Source organism: Acanthaster planci, linkage group LG12 (assembly GCF_054643075.1).
Source record: "Acanthaster planci isolate LZ-2023a linkage group LG12, COTS_SCS, whole genome shotgun sequence".
NCBI lineage: Eukaryota > Metazoa > Echinodermata > Asteroidea > Valvatida > Acanthasteridae > Acanthaster > Acanthaster planci.
This window is the reverse complement of record NC_141788.1, coordinates 14,776,294-14,798,053: the sequence shown is the minus strand read 5'-3', so window position 1 is coordinate 14,798,053 and position 21,760 is coordinate 14,776,294. Positions and strand designations below refer to the sequence as shown.

Below are 21,760 nucleotides of genomic sequence, written 5' to 3'. Positions count from 1 at the left end.
CAATTTGGAACCGCAATGGAAGTAATTAGTTTTTATAACTTCCTTGCGTCATCCCTGCTCTTTCTACAAAAGTTTTTGTTTTGTATCACATGTAATTTTGTAGCCAAAGTCTTGATGTCTTAGTTTTATGTATATTCATTGTTTTTTCGTTATCTCCTTATTAATGCATATGCATTTATTCTTTGTATTATTTTATTATATGTGGGAAGGCAAATCGGTCAAATCAAATAATCAAAACCTGAAGGACCTCTACATTCCCTCATTGTCATCACAGCAACAGCAATTTTCGTTTTTGTTTTTCAAGTGGACGTTTTAATACATTTTACCCCAACGGGATGTCAGTTTTCATTCAAACAAGAGTAACAATTAATGTCTGGGGTGATATTCCTAGTAGTTCAATGCTCTTACAAAACATAAACCATAATAGTTGATTGCCACAGACCATGCACAGACTAAAACTTGAACTTATGCTACGAATATTACATGCTTAGCAAAACAGATGTGGACCAGTAAAGCACCAATGGTGGGCTCATAGTAGTGACATGGTAACTTCTTTTTTATTTTAGTTCAAATGTCTCGGCTATTCTGTAAAATAATTGGCGGGTCACAACTGACAATTTACATAATTTATTACACATACACATAATTTATATATGCAGAGGGTAGCAAGAAATTACAAGACGGGGCCTGGCAATAGAAAAACGCCTTTTCAGGAATTAACATTTTGCAGTGGATCATTCAGAGTACTAAAATGACCCAATTACACCAAAATATTGTAACAAAATTTGAGTCTATTATTTTTTATGGCAAGGAGCTGTTCCTTTAAAGCAGGATATAGCCTTCTGGCCATGGCACTGCAGGACCCTATTGTTGATTAACCTTGTATTCTTCAATTTCACCGTGGAGCCCTGGTCTAGCTCTGTGTGTTCTGAAATGTTAGTCTGTTTTGTTGACTGCAGTTTTAGGAATTCCCTTCTTTTGTATAAGGAGTTATGTTACATTCCTTTAGAATAGCTTTCACTGCAGGCTATCAAATCTACCTGCAGCATAGTCTGGGTGTGGACTTGCGGCTAGGGTGTGGAAGTGGAAGGTGGTGTTTAATTTTATCTCACATTTTCAGCACATTGGTGGCTATTCATTTTATCTATGTATCTTTAGTTATTTGAAATGTCTGAATTGGTGTTGCTTTACACCACCATTCATTTTTTGGAAGGGGTTCAGTGATCCGCGTGGTCTTTCTGTGATCCATGTTCCAATTTCATTTCATGTAGTTTTGACTTGTTCTGGCCCTTGCCACACCCAGAATACGGTGTTTCACCGTAGTCATCCCATGCCTTCATAATATGTGCTCTGCCAGTAACTACATGTATTCTTTTTATTTTTATATGCCAAATATTTATCCTCCAATTTATACCTAACCAGCCCTTCCCTGGAGCTCTAATCATATCTGTCTGTAGAGGAAGAAGCACCTATTAAATTAGTTATTTCAGTTGATAAAAGGTACATGATTTCCTTTCTTGTATTTTCATTGTTTCATTTTCCACTAAGTAAGGGGGGCTAGCTATATTTACATTTAATGTACATATAGCTAGTGCCCCTTACTGGCGGTTGGCCTCTGATAGATTGCCATTACGATACATTTATCATGACACTTCGCTATGAATAAACTTCCATTTACTCAACTATTTCAGGTATCAGAGAAAAGACATAAATCTTTCAAAAAATACACTTCTAACTAACTGTACAACTGTCACAGAATTGCAAAATACATGTGGGTATCATGATTTAGGGGTTAAAATAAACACACACTGAATCTAAGAAACTGTGAACACAAAATGGGAGAATTCTCCATGTCAGTTCCCATTTTCCTTTGACATCACATCACCGTCTAGAATTTTTTTTTTTAAATACACATAAATTTATTCCAGCACAGTGAGAAAAGCCTTTTTGGAGAGTGAGTGACAGCTCTATTGTTCTGATGGACGCAGTGCATTCTCTTGAGTATCACAAAGTCTCTGTTTGGGTTCAGCCTCAGGTAATAGGTCTTTTAGAACACCTCTGGCTTGTGAAAGATTTACTGCCAGCCAGTTATGATAATGATCATCTCTTCGCCAATGGAACAAATTTTTTCGTATGTGCTGTAAAATGTTGGGTAAACATTAATTTTGCTGAACATTTAGCAAATTAAATATAAAATTCCCACCCTGAGAATATTTCTCTGGAATTTTCCTCCCACATATAAAAAAGAACACTAGCCTCATCTTACATGTACTTGCAGTTGTAATTTATGTAAAATTGAATATCCTTACATTTTGCATGTGGTTCAGGAGTGCACACTGAAAAAGCAATGACTTAGTTCTCATCAATAAAGATGTACATGTAGTAACATTTTGTGGTGGCCAGAAATTGACCACAGAGGTCCAAAGCTGCAGTCCTTCATTTTAAGAAAATCCAGGAGAGCTATAAATCGCTCTCCTCAAATCTCTCAGGAGAGTAAATCACTCTCCTTAATAAACCAATTAACAGAAGTCGAAAACAAGGTCAAACGATTGTTTGTACCCTGGGGGTCTATATTGTTTCCACTTTCTCTGATGGTTTATAATGTTCTTGGGGCAGTTTTTAAAATTAAATTCATTTTAAGTTCAGTTAGAAACATGGGTTTACAACACATACATAGTATCATCTCAGCACTTGTTTTCTTTTTCTTTCTTACAATTTTTATACTTGCAAATGAAAAATTAAGGCCCAGCTGATGATGTTACATGTACAGATGTAAGTTTCAACCTACAATTCAACACAGTTTAATAGTTGTAGTTCAATTTAAATAAAAGTGGCAGTGAACCTTTTTCATCCCGATTTGAGCATTTCTTTAAAAACAAAACCCGAAGGGGATTTGCAAGTTTAAACTATACTTCAACTTTGTTTAGTTGATGCAGACTGTAACAAACCCACCTCAATCAGAATGGGAAAACGTCAAACCAACACGCGTGCACCCACATGCGAACATGACAATGTTTACATTTGATTATGGTCCGACACGCTGGGGTGGTTCCTGCGTGAATTCAATGGGCACACACGCTGTATGTATGCAGGGAGTAACGTTTTCATGACGACCACAGCTTATGGTACACCGCTATCTGCTTAAGCGCCCTGTAAAGTAGATCGATAATGATTGAATCTTTTCTCACTGAAAATTCAACTGACCACTCAAAACATGTAACAGACTACCACTTACAGCAAAACTGCGTGCAGCATACATGGACATGCAAGTATATGTAGTACTGTACACATACAGTGTGCATGCTATACGTGCGTGAGGGCCGGCTGGCCGGTCCGAAAGTAGGCCGCGCTCGCTACACAGTGATCATATTCGTACAATAATTATAGGCCTATGTATGAAGTGGCAGGATAAATGTGAAATCGTAAGTCACACACCAATCACAGTCCTCTTTTGGAGATGCTATCCACTGTTTTTGTCATATTGTTCATAACTTGTAAAGTGCCATTAGATTTTTTAGAAGCGGGATTTTTACGCTCCTTCAGGACTGTCGAGGAGCACGGTAAAGCACCTGTGTGATCACGCTCCTTAAAAATGAAGGACTGAAGCTGTGGTTCCTGTGAACCAAAATTCAGATGGGGAAAAGAGTTTCTCTCCCTCAAGTCTGTGACTGATGCTCCGTCGTCCAGCTTCTATAATCCGAGATGTGTCCACGGTCAGAATTAAGGGGCACCACGAAGGACGCATTGTGATTGACGGTCAATTTTATCAGCTCAGCCAGCTCCCAGTGCACACCGGGGACATTCTCCCCTTCTTCCTTCGTCAATGTCAGGTGGCAGAGACGGCTGCTTCGGCGACCTTGCTTGGTGCTTGCTAGGATTGCTTGGCTGAACCTGTCCATCCCATCGTGGGTAATTTCACTGTTGAAGCTATAATGTGAAGAGAAATAAGCTTAGTTGGTTAGGCAATGTCCATGAAGTATGTCCACATGAAGAAGGAGGGGTTGCAGACACTGCATACAGGTTGTGTGCAGGGGGAAGGAAGGGTCAAAGGCAATGCATACATACACAAGCTCTCTCATCAAGAAGTATGTTCTCAGATTCCCCCCCCCCCCCGAGACCTACACCTACATGCTCACCTGATGTCTAGGCACAAGTTGGAGGCTTGACTGTTGGTTTCTGGGGAGGAGTTCACAAAGGCAGTGGCAAGCAGAAGTAGACACTCATCAGCTGTGAGGTATCCCAAAATGACAAAAAAGAGAACAGTGAGTTGTGCAATTGTTTTTATGGTTTATTAAAACACTGTGTTTGTAGCCCGAAGGCTAAATTGCCATGCTGCATACATCAAATATGTAAACATATGTTGGAACAACAGATTAAAACATGAAAAATCACACTACAACAACTGGATACAAAATAAAAATATAAAATTACAGAACACTGATTAAGAAAGCACAAGAATTAATAATATTGTTGATAAGATACTGGCATTTTGGAGTTGGTATTGCACCTGACTTGGTTTTGGCTGGGGTGACAACTCATGAAACATGCTTGAGGTCTTCAATTTTAATGCAAAGTCAAAATATTGGTCACTTTGATGGTTTTGTAAAGAGACAAGATTACGTTTCATTAGGGCCTGTCCATAGTCAAAATACATGTAATCAAATCCCAAAATGATTTCCAGCGCACATTTTATAATGCTCCCCAATTTCTCAACCTAAGCTTTAGTTAACCCAGCATTCCAAACCAGTGTAGTATAATCCATGATTGGGCAAATATAACCATCACACATGAAAACTGTTAACGAGTCAGAAATAGGTAAGTTAAATTTCTTCAGTAATTTTAAGCATAAATATTTTACTATTTGCATCTTTATTGATGTATTCCACATTTGTCTCATTTGAGGTCTCAACTAATCAAAACGCTATGACATTGGGCCTCTACTTCAGTGGAATTAAATGTAACTTGACACAAGAACGTGCACTGTTGACATTTATGCCAACAAGTACCCTCCATACAGAGTGTATTCTGGTACTCACTCAAACAATTGTCCTCTAGGAGAAGCTGACGAAGAGAAAAGTTGAGACGCAAGGCTTCCACAAAATCTGTGGCATGGGCCCAACCTACGTCAGAAAAAAGAAGTTTAAAAACCCATGCACCAATGCTACAGAAGCTGTAATGAGACTTGCCATAGGCTGCCAACAACTGACACAAAACATCCAACACTGGGGACTTGTGACAAGGTGGTTACTGTAGGCCAATCACAGTATGATAATGGGGTAGTATGATGAGTGCTCAATCTTAATGATGGGCATTTGTTATGTCCTTGGGCAAGTTACTTTACCCCCCCCCCCTTGGGTCTCTCTCTCTCCACCCAGGGGTGTCAATGGATTCCTCCAGGAGAACAGGCAGAAAGTTAGTGTGTTTGATTAGCTGTTTGTGTCTGAAATGACAGCACTGTATACTCCCCAGGGAGCAGAGTTGATTTTAGGAAAGTTTCTGGGCCTAGTGAGCAGCGATAATAAAGATAATAATTATGCACATTAGGTACCAGTCCTTGGTGGACATGTCTGCATTATTAATACGTTTATCATTATAATTATTATAACTAAATATGGAATGTGAGTTTTGAAGGATGCAAACACTTCTGAAACCCTAAATCAAAGAGCACCTCTAAGGAAAGCATGTTTTCTCTGATTTTATCTGTTCAAATAAATATGGAAGCATCCACAGCTCAACTATAACAAGCTAGAAAGGGCTTTTTTCTGTAGAGGTGCTCCTTAAACAAAAAAATTAATTTCAAATTCATGGGTGATTTTACTGGCTACCCAAAATCCTTGTCATATCAACCACCAAACTGGACAAGGTAATTCACAGAAATAAATTACCCGCTTAAATTAGGAAAACTTGTAATTCCTTAAAAGCTTTTCTAATTTGAATCGAAAGTTTTGGAGAAGTTTGGAGGAGAACTTTGAAGAAAACACAACCCTTTAAAAAGAAATCTAGACAAAAATCCAAATCTAGACATACCTGTTAGTGCAAAACTACATCCACCTAAATTCAATTTGGTGAGACGGCCACTTTGCATGAGTTGGGCCAGGCCAGAATAACCAGCTGGAGTGTAATGACTCCTGTGAGGGCAATATCCATTACGCACCACACTCAATTCACGAAGACATTTGCTGTCTGGAGGGAAGAAGACCCACTCAACATTATCGTTCATTACATCCAACTTACACGTCGGTGATCTCGATATGTAAGTTTCAGTAATACAGAACTTTTATGTCTGGGGCCAGTGAGTTGTGAAATAATCTTGGGAGTGAAGCTGTTACATCACACTATTCCATACAAAATCATAAATAAGTTAACCTTTACAGTTAACTAATTACTAAGGGTAGATTATTAAAAAATACAACAAAGTGACGCATACTAGACAGGAACAAGAGAATCAATTAATCACAGATTGTTCAGTATTCATAACTTGAACCCCTTCCCTCCACCCAGAAAAAAAATGACAAAATAAAATCAAAAACCACCTTTGGCATGAACAAAAAGGCTGTCCACCAGTGGTGTCCTTAGCTGGCAGTACTCCAGGTTTAGCACGGTGATGGTACAATCTGGATGCAAGAGGGCGCACTCCAGGTAGTGGGGGGAAACCAGCTGGTGGTACTTCATATCAACCACATTCATGTGAGCGAAAACTGTTCCAAAGGGCACGAGTAGAATGAGATCAAACTATGAATCACAACGAAAGTAATAAACAGGTCTGTGCCTATTATTCAAAGATTTGCTCCTTGATCAAATGTCCCAATGTTTATATTTGAAACTGATTACTGGGTGGTAAAAACAAAAACGAGTAGTAAAATGGAAATCATTAAAGTATAGCTGAAATTTTTTTGCAGTATTGTATGCAGTACTTTTTGTGTACAGTGGAATGCCACTATACTGATCACCGCTATACCGAACATTCGGCTGTACCGAACATCGTACCTTGGCTCCCAATAATTGGTGCACAGAACTAACCGAACACTATTCAGTTGCCATTTGTAATTCCCGAATGTCAATATGATAAAACAGTCAGTGTTTTTTTATGTTGGAAAGTGACAAGTGGCCATTATTTCCCCAAGGATTAGAAGGGAAAGCCACTAGTTGTCAACGGTATTGAATAGACACTGGTTTTGCGATCCCATATAATTGGGTGCGGAAGAAAACCGCACGTAGTAGTACGTGCACGGTGGCATAGCACTAACAATATTCTAAAGAGGGTGCCGCTGATACACAAATTAATCGAGATTCGCCACAGCATGCATCAGAGATCGATCCTGAGCAGTAGTTTCACAAGTTTTAGGATAAACTTGATATCAATTTTAACAAAAAAGTTTAACAAAAATAATTAACAGATACATTTCTAGAAACCTTAAACTTGAATGCAACGGCAAAACATCACGAAAACAGCGACCTAAGGTATCACAACAGGGTGCACTTCAGTTAGACAAGAGAGGGCACTATTCAACATGGCAACGAAACGTTTGGCAGTTAAGTTCGCTATACCGAACGACCGCTGTACAGAACATTTAGCGTGGACCCTATCTTGTTCGTTATAGCGGCGTTCCACTGTATACCAATGTAACATTGAGGTTTCTTCCTGAGATGACATCACACTTTTGCTCATGAATATAAAAATACTCATTAGCATAAAAACAAAAAGGGAAGTAAAATATCCTTTGAAATAGTGAAACAAAAGTTGAAAATAAGGTTCACTGAGATACAACGGTGCATTTTGCAGGTTTATATTAAGACAAAAATTGCATTCTAAAGTACATAGTACATGTAATAATAAATAATATTAGGAGGCAGGAGGTTCATCTGTTACTAAATACGAGGCCTAACAACGTATGGATGATAGTATACTGACAGAAAACTTCAACTTTGACATGGCAAGATACGGTAGCAAACATTTGATGCACAGCAAAATGCTACAAACACTGGCTTATTTGAGTTAGAGCATTTCATTTGTACAACATTTGAGTAGCGTTTCTCATCACAACCTCATATTTTTCAACACTCTAGCAGGCACCCAGGGAGTGATCACTGCTACCACAACAGCGTCAGCCAAGTGAAACACAAAAAAAGAAAAATCGAGAAAAGCAGGTAGTTTGTGAGCTGACCATCTTTTGGCAGACATGGCCTCCCGCCTTCCGAGTCTCTGATAAGGAATCGAAAATTAGTGCCCTCCAGCTCAAGTGTCTTGAACTCTGATCTGTAGGAAAAAATGAGGATCCCCACAAAACCTCAGAGATAAAATAGAAGTTGGGGGATGCTAGAGAAACAAACAAAACAAAAATTAAAAACAAGAAACAAAACACTAAAAACAAAAGACCAAAGACAAGACAAACCTACATGTAAGCCAGCCCAACCAAACAGAACAGGCTCCTCACATCAGCCATGGAAACTGCTATTTGGGATTGCCAAAAGGAACAACACATAGAGCGTCTGAGATTTTACAAGCCCCTCTGACAATGAGACTAACCTCATTAACAGATCACTCATGCAGAGTAGCCAATGTTCATCGAAAGAGCTCTCCTGAATGCGCAGCCTCTGCAATGAAGGAGTGGGCCTCTGTCCCCTAATCAGGCCTATAAGAGCCCTGATACAAGGTTTCTCCCAAGTTCCTCCTGGAAAGAATGTCAAACAAGACGAAACTTTGTCACTCTACACAACATTTTCTATTATGGAAGGCTCAAGATCAGATGCTTTAGACTGCTCATGTTTGCCAATGAGGGCAATTCACAATACAGAGCGCCACCAAGAGTTTGCCACAAACAGGCCACTTTTAAAATTTAACGTCAACATGCTGCCGCGATTGAGCTCACTTTGGTATGTGCATGTATCAGTAACTTGGGGATATTTGATTGAGTCGGTCCCTGCACCACACAAAACCATCTTTAAGACGACTTACGTGTACATGTAACACCCAACTGAAATAAAACATTTCAATTTTTCAATCGCTGTAAACAAGTATTTGGAAAAATTGAAGTTTCCCATGTACAGCGCAGTCAGCGAGTGAGCCTTTGTAGACTATTTATCCAGTAATGCACAACAAAAACCTCTCCATGACAACCTCTTGATGGCTCACTGTGTTGTGAATTGACTGCACTGAATCTTACATAAAGACAGCAAAAGTGTTAGTGAGTTTGTTTTGGTCAAAGTGAAATCCAAGTAAACGATTATGCAGATCACACAAAATGCTCGGTCCTTAAATCAAACTATTAGGGCAACTTTTTCTCAACATACCATTTCTTTCGTTGGATCTTCCACGGCTGACAACCAATTTTAGCAATACATTCAAGTATAAATGAAAAACACCCTGTTAACTTTTCAGAATACCTAATTCATCTTTTCCAAAGCTGGTTTAGCCATTTTTACTGATCATTTAGTAACAGTTCCGCAGGCTGCCACAATTTTTAACCTTGCCAACTGGGCAGGCCATGCCTTAAATTTGCTTGCCCAAATAGGATCAACAATTGCCCAAGATTTCTCGGAATCCACAATTACTGTAGTTCTTTAACTTAGGCCTACTGCATGCACATACATGTAGTCTTGTATCAGGCCAAAAATAGTTGTGCTTCCATGTCTCTCAAAAATTGGGTTGATAGGTCAGAAAACTTTTTGTTTTTTTAGGTCAATTCCTTGTGCTGATTGAATGGCATGAACACTGAATGGAGATGACAGCTTCCAAAATTATCTCAAAAAGTGATGAACTGTCTTTATCTATGTAAAAATTTCTACAGTCGACAATTCACTAAGGCTGGCCAACAATGTCTGTGTATCACGTGGTAAGCGTGGTAAGATGCATGATGCATCCAGACCAGCTGGCAATAAACCTTGCGCCGCAGTAGGAAATTTGTTATTATTATTTTTTCTGGTAATGGCACCAAGGATACCTCAAAAGGAAACCTGTAGAGACTGAGGAGACAATGAGAAGCAGTTACAGTTTTAGGGGTGAGAGGAAAACCCCAGAGGAATATTCTGGGTAAAACCCACGGAATCAGGTAGGGACTGAGAACCCAATCCACATGTGGACCGAGCTGGGAATCGAACCCGGACCACAGAGGTGGAAAGCGAGGAAAGAACCACTTTGCCAACCCAAATCGCTCCAAGTACGAGCAAAACAACTTCAAATTAAACCCACGAACACAGAAAATACATAAATAAATAACAGACCAAGTCATGTGAATTTACTTGCAGAAAACATCTTGCAACATTGATGTTTTTTTGACTGGCACCTTTAGGCAGTGTTAGAGTTTCATGTGTGTGTTGCCCAACGTACAGTACATGTACAGACTGGTTCCGGTTGCTACATTTCCATCATGAATTCTTTTGCATGGGTGCAACGCATCAGGAACCAGCACAGCTTCATTTAATGTATTGAGCTTTGCGCATGTATTTTCACCACTGCGAGAGCGAAACATGAATGGGAACAGAAGTTTCTTTTCAAACCTTGCAAATGTGACGAAACAATAAAAACCAGCATTTTAATGTGGGAAAAGGGTATTGAAAGATGTTTGGTGATATAAGATATAAGCTAAAGACACAGCTAGTCAGACTTTTAATTGCTTGAATGAAAATTTGATTGCCTAGGGCTATCGGACAGGTGATTCGTCACGGCCTGCTGTTCCATCCATTTTGGACATGGCCTAATAAACATATGCCATCTAAAAGTGATTTCAGCAAATCTCTGTAGATGCATACAATTGGCTAATGAATCATGGGAAAAATTAAAACAAAGTCAAACAAAGGCCAACACAAACCAAGTTACCACTCTTCGTAGAGTTCGCAAATTCCAGTTCTCTCAGGCCTGGCCATATGCTAAACAGCTTCTCCAGCATCTGCACGTGATCTCGCTCATTGTTGAAGAAACAATCGCACAAGACCAGATGCTGTATGCAGTGGTTGGCAGTCATATTTATTTTATTTGGCTGGGCACTAGAACTGTATGGGTCCTGCTGCTGTTGCAAACCTACAGCCTCCCCTTGAGATATCTGGCAGAGTGGTGGTCCAGCGCAAGGTGCCTCCTTGGTCCTAGTTGATTCCGAGTGAGACCTCAGTGGTTCGCAGCATTCTCCTCCACAGCACGACACTGCAACACGTCCACAGCCACTTTCTGGGATCTCGTCGTGCACTCCAGCACACACTTTGAGGATGTTGAAAAAGTTACTGGCTGTCTCACACACAGGATTTTTCAGAGTGAACTTTCTCAAGACACCCTGATGAATCAGAAACTCCAGGAACCTCTGCAAGATGCTCTCATGCTTGGGCAGGTAGTCAGTCAGCACCAGCTCTCTCAAACTCTTCTGTAGAATCTTCATTATCTCCTCATTCCTCTGCAAAGAGAACAAATGAAAAACCAACTGCTGATCTTGTGATTTCAACTGACTTCAAAACAGATACATATGTGTGTCAGCAGACTAATGCACACCTCGACCATTCAAAACAAAACCAAAAGTTTAACTGAGGACTTTGAAAAGGATCCAGGATGGTAGAACCCAGCAACTGCAAGTTTTGAAAGACCTGGTTCTCCTAGAAAGTTAAAGTCAAAGAAAAGTCCCCAACAACAATGCCTGAGAATGTTAGGCATTACTTTCCAAAGTAGCACAGAGTCCCGTCATAATGACACACGTACATACATTTAAGTTTGTTTACTGACCTGAACATAGGGAAGAAGATCACTGTGAAGAACTACCAAAGACGGGAAGAAATCATCCAGCGGTCCATGAGTGGAGAGTGGATTCCGTAAAATGTCCAAAATCTTCAAACTCAATGTGTCTGCAATAAGTAGACAGACTCTGGGAGTAAAGAGGCTCCTATTATGAAGTTACAATGTGTTTTAAACAAACTGGTATGGCATCTCTTGTGCTGTGGATGATCACAAATTAACAAATACAAATTCTTAAAATTGGACTGTGATTTGGTGTAAAGAATTACATGTAGTGGGTAGAGATGAATATAAGCTACAACGTTGGTTTCTCTAGTTTTAGAACAGAAGATGCAGTCATTTGTAATTGGTTGATTTTTTATAAACTCTTGACAAAGGAGTTCGGAAAAGCCAACAGCTTTCCTCCTTCCAATATTTGCTGATACTTAAACTATACTTAATATAAAGAGTCTTTAACCATTAAACTGGTTTTTAACTTGCCTAGACCAATATGTGTACATGTTGTTAAAACATCAAAATTCAAACTGTGTTTGAACTTTAACCATAAACCCTCCCCCTCCAAAAAGCGAATGGTGGGGAAATGCAAGTACATGTAAGTGAGATCAAGAAAATGTTTTTTTTATTGGCTAAATAACAGCAGTTAATAAACATGACTTCAGAGCATTAGTATAGAATAAATTGTCTGCTCAGAGGCACAATGATCGCTCACCTTGCTCTTCTGTTCCCTCACTTGGTGAGGGACCTAACTTCAGGAGCTCTTGTTCACACCTCTTTTCAAGAAGCCTCTGTCTCCAGTCCAAACTGGCCAAATTGCTGTCATCACAAGAACACTGTCTCGCCAATCTGTCTTCCTGGAAAGCCTGACGATAAAACTTCAGCCAGTATTGTTGCACACCAATACCTAGGAAAAAAATGGGAGAAAAAACAAAAACAGCCTACTTCAGATTACCTTTTTTTGTAAAGTAACTAAAAATGAATAAATTACCAATGGCCCAAGACTGGAGCTGAGAGAAGAGGGAGGATGGATTTACCTTTCTCTCGGAGAATTCGATGTAGTCTCGCCAAGTCATTTATGCTCAGCACAGGCACAAGGTCTCTCAGGAGACGAGAGGGGAATTCTGAAATATGTACATGTACATGTATCATGTGAAACAAATGGAGAAGTGTTTCGTGTTAGCTGTCAGCATATCCAATTATGCTGAGTTAATTACATGTACATGTCTACTCCTGAGTTACCTCTACCCTAGAACCATGGGGTTCATCACTCTGCCTCTCTCCACTTTCTGGGAAAAAGAAATGCAAGCAATATGTTGCACTTGGTAGTTCTTTCCAAAAAGTGTAGCCAATTCATTAAGTCATTAAGTGTCAAGATTGGCTGTTGACATGCAGGCTGCAGTAACGTCAAAGCAATGCAATGTATTCCTATACATGTACAAAGTCTGTGCACTGAGTTATGACCTGAAGATGTTGACCAAGACAGTGACATTTTGGCAGAGCACACAATAAACATCATGGTTCCTTTCTACTTGAACTATATACTTTGGCATTGATATGCACCTACATTGCACATGCACATCAAGTTTTCTTGGTATTACATTTAACGTTTGGACTTTGCCAAGTACAACAGTAAAAGTGCTACCCGAGAACTATAAGTATTACTCTGAGAACTGCTCTAACTACCCTGTACCTAAATAGAGGTACATGTATATGTATGTACATCTCAGGGGAAAAGGAGTTACATGTACATGTAATTACATCATTTTACAAGTAGTTGCAAACAGTGCTGAATGTAAGACCAACACTGTTTTCATTTCTCGATCACATTCATCACCCACCTTCTAGAATATGAAGGTGAATGCGATTTCCTGCCACCATTTTGGAGAACTGTTTCAAGCAAAGCAACTTCAGACTTGCAACTTCTGCAAACTGCATTATCTTCACTTCAGCTAAAACGCTAAGCAATGAGGAAGGAGACACTGTTACTTCCCAGGCTACTTGGGTCGGTGTTTGAAAAAAGTCAATTTACAGTCCATTGTCAGCCAGGCAGTGGCATACCTAGGGCTAAATTTCTAGGGGCACTTCAGGGGTGCACACGTGTTTTCAAGGGGGCACCACAAGAAAATAAACTGCAGCTGCATTTCAAAGAATCTTCTAGCAGCTGTAAAAACAACCATAGCAGGCATGTGTACGGGCATGAAGAAAAAAAACTGAAAACAATTTGTGATGAAATTTATCATGGGGAGACTACTACTAGTGCAGAGCGCAAAGCTCTTACTGCCTGGGGTCTGGGGCCTGCTTACTGGCTTAAGGGCCCTGGGAAAATTTTGGATTGTAGATGCTCTGTGGTATAATCCAAGGCAAATCATGGCCCCTTTGCCTCTAATTTATTGAAGCCAAACTCTTCTCAATAGTAAGGATATTTCTCATTATTTTTAAATTACTCTTAATTTTTTTTATTAATTGGACTCGTAAAACCTGAAATGGCCATTTAACCCCTTCGTGCCGGGATGCGGCTATAGCCGCCGTGAAAATTGAGATCCTCAGCCCGCTTTTCAGCTATTATTCCCCGCCCATGCTTGAGCAAACACGGTGAAAGAAGGCAGACCCTGGCTCTTGTATACAAGTGTGGACAATATTTAAAAAATGGAATTCATTTACAGCAAACAGGCAGAAAGTTTTTTCTGAAGACGTATTTAGATATTTGATTTATTAATTCTTTCTGGTAATGAAGCCAAGGGTTCCTCAAGGTACTGTGCAAACTGGCTCAGTATATGTACATATACCTTGTAGGCCAGGGGAAACAGAAGAGAGGAAATTGCCAGTTTTAACCCCTTCGCACCGGGACGCGGATAGATCCGCTGTAAAAATTGAAATGGCTCCCGACCCCACGCCATATGGGCATTTTACCATTACAGCTTAAGTCCGTCCCCTCTCCTTTTTTGGCAATCCAGGATCACTGCACCCCCTTTTAGGAAAATTGTGGATCTGCCCCTGCTTTGCATGTCCTGACATGCCAGATGTCTGCTTGAGATTGGGGCAGATGCCAGATCCCACAGTTTTGGGGTAGTTGGACCCCCCCACAACATTTACAATGTTTTTCCTCACATTTTTACCTGGCGAAGACAGCTCAAATGTAGTTCACAAGTGCCTTGTATCCAGAATTCCAAGTTGTGTTGAAATTACTAAATGTGTAAGGTCACAATACTGGCCAACTTTCATGATGCAAAAAATGAACTTTAATTTATCAGATGAAGTAACCATTTTCAAGCAATGTTTGCTTGAGATTATAGTTGTACATGTATTTGAGAGATAAATAAAGATAAATAATTCAGTGTAAATGCGAGTCTATAATTTTTATTCACGTTGAAGAGCAAATTTTAGTTCAAAATGGCGCCCAAAAATGGGACATTGCTTGAACAAAATTTAATGAACTCAACTACTTTACTTATAGCTCACGTATTTTATCACAATGGTCATATTTTTTGAGTTAAGCAATGAAGTAATATTTTGGCCCTTTACAAAAAAAAAAAATAAATCCACGCTCCAAAATGGCAGCTGAACCTGCGTTAACGTTCGTTTCACATCGTGTCCACCACACCATACCATGACGAAAAGGGCCAGAATCATCATTTACAAGCCTCACCCTTACCTGTAAAAGCCATTTTTATTCGAAATGAGCTTAATAAACATCGTGTAAAATGTGTGCTAGACCATAATTCCCCTCGAGGATGAGAAAACATCAGCATATCGATCGCGATAATTTTCGTGTCCATTTTGTAACTAACGTAAAATGTCCACATGTTTTAACTGGTGATCAACGCAGTCTGACTAGTGGTCGTACACGTGCAATGGTACCCTGCATGGATGACCTAAAGGTCAATTGTTTTAGGCTCGAATACGTCTTTTCTGAGATAAAGCTATTTTAAGCCACGTGTCCACCGCGCGCCGCTTTCGCGTCTCTTTGTAACGAACGGAGAAAGTTGCTGCGCGCGACAGCTTTCCCTCCAACAATCAGGAAAAGAGCAGCCAATATCCGGAAAAAGAGCAGCCAAAAGGTTTGTATCAAATTAAATAGATTTTATTTTCTGTATTTTTTTGTGAAAAGAGGTCAGATGGCATTGTAAAAGGGAAGATTTTAATGGATAGTCAATGGGTGGATTTTTGGGCTTTGTAGCGGACCGCTTGGATGGTTTCGTGTGAATCGTGTCCATGTTTAACGAACAGAAGAAAAAAATAGTAAACATCTGAAGTCCCGCTTGAAATTGCAAAACGACAAATAATTTACACTTTTTAAGCTAAAGTCCATCACAAAAATGAACAAACTTAAAGAATAGACTTGCCAAGTTCAAGAAAACATCAGTGTTTCACGTTCGTTACACACCGGCACTTTCGACTTCGCCCCATTCGTATTAAAATTCGCCCCATTTGTCATCCAATAGTATGGGGGCGAGTTCGCAGTGAATTAAAAGTAAATGGAGCGAAGTTGATGTAACACGTAGGCAAGTGATGTTTACACAGATAGGGGAACTTGCCTTTGTGGAACCCCTGGGGTCTTGTTAGAGTTTTTTTTTTATGTTTCTACAAATCAAGCCACTGCCGGTTATGTTAAAAAATTGTTCTATTTGAATTTTATTTTTCTTCTATCTTATTTCAGAAGCCAGAAAGGAGAAAAAGATTCAATGGTTGGATAAGATTATATGTCTGTAGATTCACATGTCCTTGTGAAAGAAGCTTTAGTAGTAATTAAATCAAAGATTATTCGATTTCAACCATTCCTGTTGCCATTTCTGTAATTTCAGGACCCCACAAGAGCCTGCCGATCGCCAGCTCACTGCAGGGGATATAGTTGTCGTCGCATTTGAGGATGCATAGTATCCAGGTGCCATCAAGCGCATCATTAGTGATGAACTGGCAGTTATATACTGCATGGATCGTCCAAATAAAAATAAGCAAAGTTTTGTTTCGGAAAAAGATCTGACCGTTAACAGGAAATTCATTCTGTGTGTTGTTAATCCAAGTTCACTTATTCCAGATCCATCTTTGCGTCACTTTCACTTGGACAGCAAAGAAGTAGGTAAAATTAATGCACTATACAGTGTCTATGCTAATAAGTATTTTTAAACGTTTATTGCCAAAAGTAGTTTTGTCTAAGTATGTCATCAGAGGTTTGTCTAAGGTCTGTAGTCAAAAGTTCATCAGTTTTTCAGCAAAGATGAGTCACCCAGGTGGCACGAACTGAATAAATTCAATGAAATTCATTTAATGAGATGTGCCATGTTCTTCAGATGGGATCGTCAGTGTATAGCCTCCACAATGAAATACAGTTTTTAAGAAACAAGATTAGAATGAAAAATAAAATAGTCATTGACTCAATTTACTTGTTCCTCAGAATTGTTTAATGTTGCAAATGGTGCACATTTAAATATACATACATGTACTTAAGTTCACAATGTCAAAGATTTCAACTTCTGTGAAGCTCATGTGCAACCTTCTTGCATGCATATAGGGCATCTAAAAATAGGCTGAAGTGGCTTATCAGATATGTAGATCACAGAGATGCTCCCAAGAAATGAAAAAGCATGTGCATGTATTAACACCTGCACATAGTAACATAGGCAATTTTCTGAAGGTGAGGCAACTACCTTGAGGGCTCCAGTAAAGCAAGTCATAATAAACTTGTCACATGAAATGTTAGCTTTGATTCGAAATTTTTGGTGTCCGTGTCATTTTTGTAACTAACGTTAAACTACAGGACAAAGATCTTTGAAATTGAGGGTATCTGTTCTTTGGTTGTCAATGATAATGTCCTCTTTGAAGTACTTGCAAGCTTCGCAACCAGCTGTTTTCCTCAAGTCATCAAACTGCAAATCATTTAAAATTGTTGTGTGTGAAAAAGTACACTTGTTAACGTTAGTTACGGTGTCCACCTTATTAAGATATCGTAAAATTAGTAACAATTAACCTTTTTTTTTAAAGATGACTTTCAGAAAGGAGGAAAAGCTTAACCACAACAATACAACTCCACATTGTTTTTCTTTGACTTTTATTATTGCATGGTTGACTGCAAAGTGGACACCGTAACCAACGTTAACTTATGAGGTCCCCCTCTACAGAAAGCACTGCATGGAAGAAAATTTCTTCGGCCGATTATCTTCCCATTGCTATTTTCTGATAGAGGGTGGTCCATTGTCATAATTTAAAAGTAAATTAAACACCTTTCACTAGATTGAATTTTTACCTATGTGTCCCATTTTTGTTAGCCAGTATTGTGTCCTTACACAAATACGGCTGGGGACAACATACATCTATTTTGCAGGAAATTTTATGAAACTCCACGCTTTCTGTCGCAATTTGTGAACGATCTACGTTCATTTAGTAGTATGCATTTGCGCATGTGGAAATGGCCTCCAAGCTCAGCCCACATTCTGTTATGTTGTCAAGAGCTAGATGTATATGTAGGACCACAGACCTACATGTACACTGTAACCGTAGCTTTGGAAGCCCGTTTCAGACACAGCCTTATCTGCGACTTTTTCATACCCACAGCTCTTCCGCACATGCATAAAGGGCGACTATGCATTTCGTGCACGTGAAAGTGCACGTTCTAGTACTAGATGAACGTAATGTAGATCGTTCACGACGGAAAGCATAGAGTTGCACTAAATTTCTTGCAAAATACGTTGTCCATGGGCATATTAAGTTATTTCAACTACTGTCTCAACGCAGCATTTACGATATTCGGGGTAAAAGGCACTTGTGAATAACATTTGAGCTGTCTTCGCCAGGTAAAAAAGTTAGAAAAAAACGCTGAACAAAATTTTGCACTGTGGGAGGACTTTTACACCCTGGATGTTTAATAGTCAGAATGCAATTAGACGACATCCAACCTGGGCTAACAGTAGGCCTACTATTAATGGCCTACTTAAAAAGCGTCTGTATTTAGGCCTACATGTACTCTTTCTAAGTTGAAATACATGTCCTGTAAATATCGTAATGACGGAAAAAATGTTGCTTCCTGACTCCACTTCAGCAGTTGTGTTCAAAGTCTATGAGGAGTGAAGAGGATTGTAGGTCAACTCGACCGTTTGCCAACTTGACTCAACTCAACTCCTGACCAACTCGACCGTTGAACCAACTTGTCCACTGAACAACTCGACTTCAAAGTCAAGTCAACTCGACCATTTACGAATTTATTAGACAAACACTTTCTTTGAAAAATAGATATTAAAAGAGGAAAAATAAAGATCGGATCGGTTCCAGATCGCGAAAATTATGGATGCTACATGTAATTTCGGCTCAATGAATCCTCAATGACATACTCAAAAATAATATTCCCAATTTGAGAAGAAGCACGCACGCACGAACCCCGAACCCCACAGTTAAACAAATTACACGCGTGATCCAGAACTAGGAAAAATGTGTTCCTTCTATGCCCTTTCGCTGTTAAGGATTTTACAGTATTTATTAACATGCCAACACAATAAAGAACAACATTTAGGTAATGCATGGTCAAGTTGGTCGAGAGTCGAGTTGACCTTAACAGTTGAAGGAACAGCAGTCAAGTTGGTCGAGAGTCAAGTTGACTCGAGTTGAGTTGACAAACGGTCGAGTTGACCTGACACCGTTAAGAGAATTTTCGAAGTATTTCCCAACAACACTGGTAAATGTTTCTCAGTCCAGAATTCGCATCTTTCCAGCATTTCTGTAATGACTGACTTTTATTGAGATGATATACATGTATGATGAGAAAAGTGGAGTCAGGATGCAACTTTTTTTCTGTTCTATTGATCTTTCCATCTATCGAGGCCCAGGCCTATATAGGGCTCGTCGTGCACTGTGTTCCCAAGCTGACATTCCGAAACGCGACGGACAACAAACCCTGTCATTCCCATAGCATAGGCCCCTGACAAAATCGTGGGCAGGTGGGTTAAAATGGTAAATTACATGAATGAGGTACATGTATTTAATTTATGTTTTAGAATATACATAATTTTTACCGTGCTTAGTTTATAATGTAAGTCCACGATTCCCTCGTACTCGTACTCACCAACACCTAACCCGTAATCCTTTTTGTCAGCTCGAAAACTTTGCCGGTAATTTTGATTAGAGAAGCACGGTCACGACTTGTGTGCAATGCTATTTGGTTCCGAGTATGTAGACTACATACACTATTGGGCACATAGTCCTGTTCCCAGGCTCCACGCAAATTACACTGTCAATATTGCGTAGACGAGTATGTACTACACACATACACGCTCCGTTTTTCTCGTCCCATATCTGGCTGTAATTGGCTATTTGGGCCGCGGCGGGTATACACCTGCTTCATACGAGAAGAAGAGCGCCACCGGCCGACTTAAAAGTTTGCCCTTGCCCAAGAGTTTAATGATACACAGTATTAGATTTAGACCGATGAACAGGGTCCTACGTATACTCCTGGGTCTACTTCAGATTATACGGAGCCCAGAGTTAATTGGCACCTGTCTTTTCTGAGTACACTTTCATGCCCGCTATGTGTATTAAATTCCTCCCTAAATCTCAGAAATAGTTTCAATGTGCAAATCTTTCACAATTTTGAACCACAATGGAAATAAGCTTTTATAACTTCTCTGTGTCATCCCTGCTCTTTATTTTTTTCATTACATGTATGTAGCCATAGTCTTAATATCTTAATTTTATGTACAATGTATATATTTTTGGTCTACAAGGCTTATTAATACATATATACATCAATTCTTTTTATTATTATTTATTGTATGTGAAAGGGCAAATAAATCAAATAAAAAAATCCAAACAGAAGAAGCTACAACAGCACTAACATCCAGAGTTAGTCTGTAACAACATGGACAATTTTAAATCTTTTATTTTCAAGTGGACCTTTTAATACATTTTACCCCAAAGGGATATCAGTTTTCATTCATACAAGAGTAACAATGTCTGGGGTGATATTCCTAGTAGTTCAATGCTCTTAAAAACATACAACACAATAACTGACTCTGCCACACAGACTAATATTATATGCTTACCAATAACATGCATAGACCAGTTACGCACCGATGCCAGACTCATAGTAGTGACATGGTAACTTGTTTTTGATCTTAGTTCATATGTTCTACACTCAGCTGATCTATATAATTGGTAGGTCACAACTGACAATTTACAACATAAATGTGGCAAAAACTCCAAGACAGGGTCTGAAAGAAATTGACAATTTGCAGTAATCATTCAGAGTAACAAGATAGCACGGTTCGACAAAAAATACACAAGCATCATGACACTCGCTGTGAATAAACCTCAATTTACACAGGGAAAACTATTTCAGACACTGGCAAAAAGACATTAATCTTTCAAAAATATACTTCTATAAATTAATATCCGCATAACCGTCAAAGACTTGTAAACAGAATACACGTATGGATCATGATTTGGCTGCCTCATCTTACTTGCAGTTGTGATTTATGTAAAATTGTATTTCCTCACATTTTCGATGTAGTTAAGAATTGCACACTAAAAAAGCAATGACATGGTTCCAATCACTGGCGAGCAAAAGTTTGCACGCACCCATAAAAAACGTTTTGTCCTGTCAGTTTTCAAATAAAGCATACAGATTAAATCAAGCAAACAACTTCAGTGTTTACAATAATATGTATTATTTTATATAAATTCACTTACGCTAGGAAAATTACTTGTTTGGGGTCCCTTGGGTAATTAAATTGACGTTTAATCTTCTGTAACTACACAAAGTCAATGTGAAAATCCAATATGGCGGCGCCCATGTAACGGAAAAAACACGATGAGTGAATCAGTGATTCAGTATCACGTATAAGCCCCACCAGCATCAATGACCGCTTGGCATCGTCGGCCCATGGAACCCACTAAATTTGCCAGGATCTGAGGATCCAAGCCTTTCCAAATCCAATGGAGAATTTCAAAGAGCTGGTCTTGATTTCGAGGGCGAACTTCACGATGGAGTTGCCGCTCGAGCTCGTTCCACAAATTCTCCAGCAGATTCAGATCTGGGCTCTGGGCGGGCCATTCCATCAACTGGAA

At 39.3% G+C, this 21,760-nt stretch overlaps 1 protein-coding gene and 1 long non-coding RNA gene across 3 annotated transcripts; one reads left to right on the top strand and one right to left on the bottom strand.

Moving 5' to 3' along the window:
* Positions 1–521: 521 nt before the first annotated feature.
* On the bottom strand, positions 522–20,003 carry LOC110987261 (uncharacterized). Of its 2 annotated transcripts, none has more exons than XM_087144009.1 (13): positions 19,711–20,003; positions 13,549–13,667; positions 12,745–12,831; positions 12,423–12,614; positions 11,705–11,823; positions 10,817–11,381; positions 8,528–8,672; positions 8,166–8,257; positions 6,534–6,698; positions 6,028–6,183; positions 5,037–5,120; positions 4,137–4,227; positions 522–3,927 (listed from the first exon to the last, which is right to left on the bottom strand). In XM_087144009.1, exons 2-13 carry the CDS (start codon positions 13,643–13,645, stop codon positions 3,657–3,659), a joined length of 2,064 nt encoding a protein of 687 aa, XP_087000135.1. In that variant the 5' UTR covers positions 13,646–13,667; positions 19,711–20,003; the 3' UTR covers positions 522–3,656. The 2 variants fall into 2 exon arrangements, with proteins under 2 accessions (XP_087000135.1, XP_087000136.1); XM_087144010.1 differs by having other exon boundaries at positions 19,761–20,003.
* LOC147797182 (uncharacterized) lies at positions 15,652–17,421 on the top strand. The gene is made up of 2 exons (XR_015427344.1): positions 15,652–15,768; positions 16,513–17,421. It is a non-coding gene; the product is annotated as an uncharacterized LOC147797182 (long non-coding RNA).
* Positions 20,004–21,760: the final 1,757 nt, after the last annotated feature.

What these genes read in the sequence shown, in the direction of transcription:
- LOC110987261 (XM_087144009.1), bottom strand. Translation starts at nt 13,645, where the DNA reads ATGCAGTTTGCAGAAGTTGCAAGTCTGAAGTTGCTTTGCTTGAAACAG. An exon ending in TGAGGGAACAGAAGAGCAAG is followed by an intron (nt 11,824 to 12,422) that starts GTGAGCGATCAT and finishes TACTTATTGCAG; the next exon opens with ACACATTGAGTTTGAAGATT. An exon ending in ATCTTCTTCCCTATGTTCAG is followed by an intron (nt 11,382 to 11,704) that starts GTCAGTAAACAA and finishes TTCTCTTTGCAG; the next exon opens with AGGAATGAGGAGATAATGAA.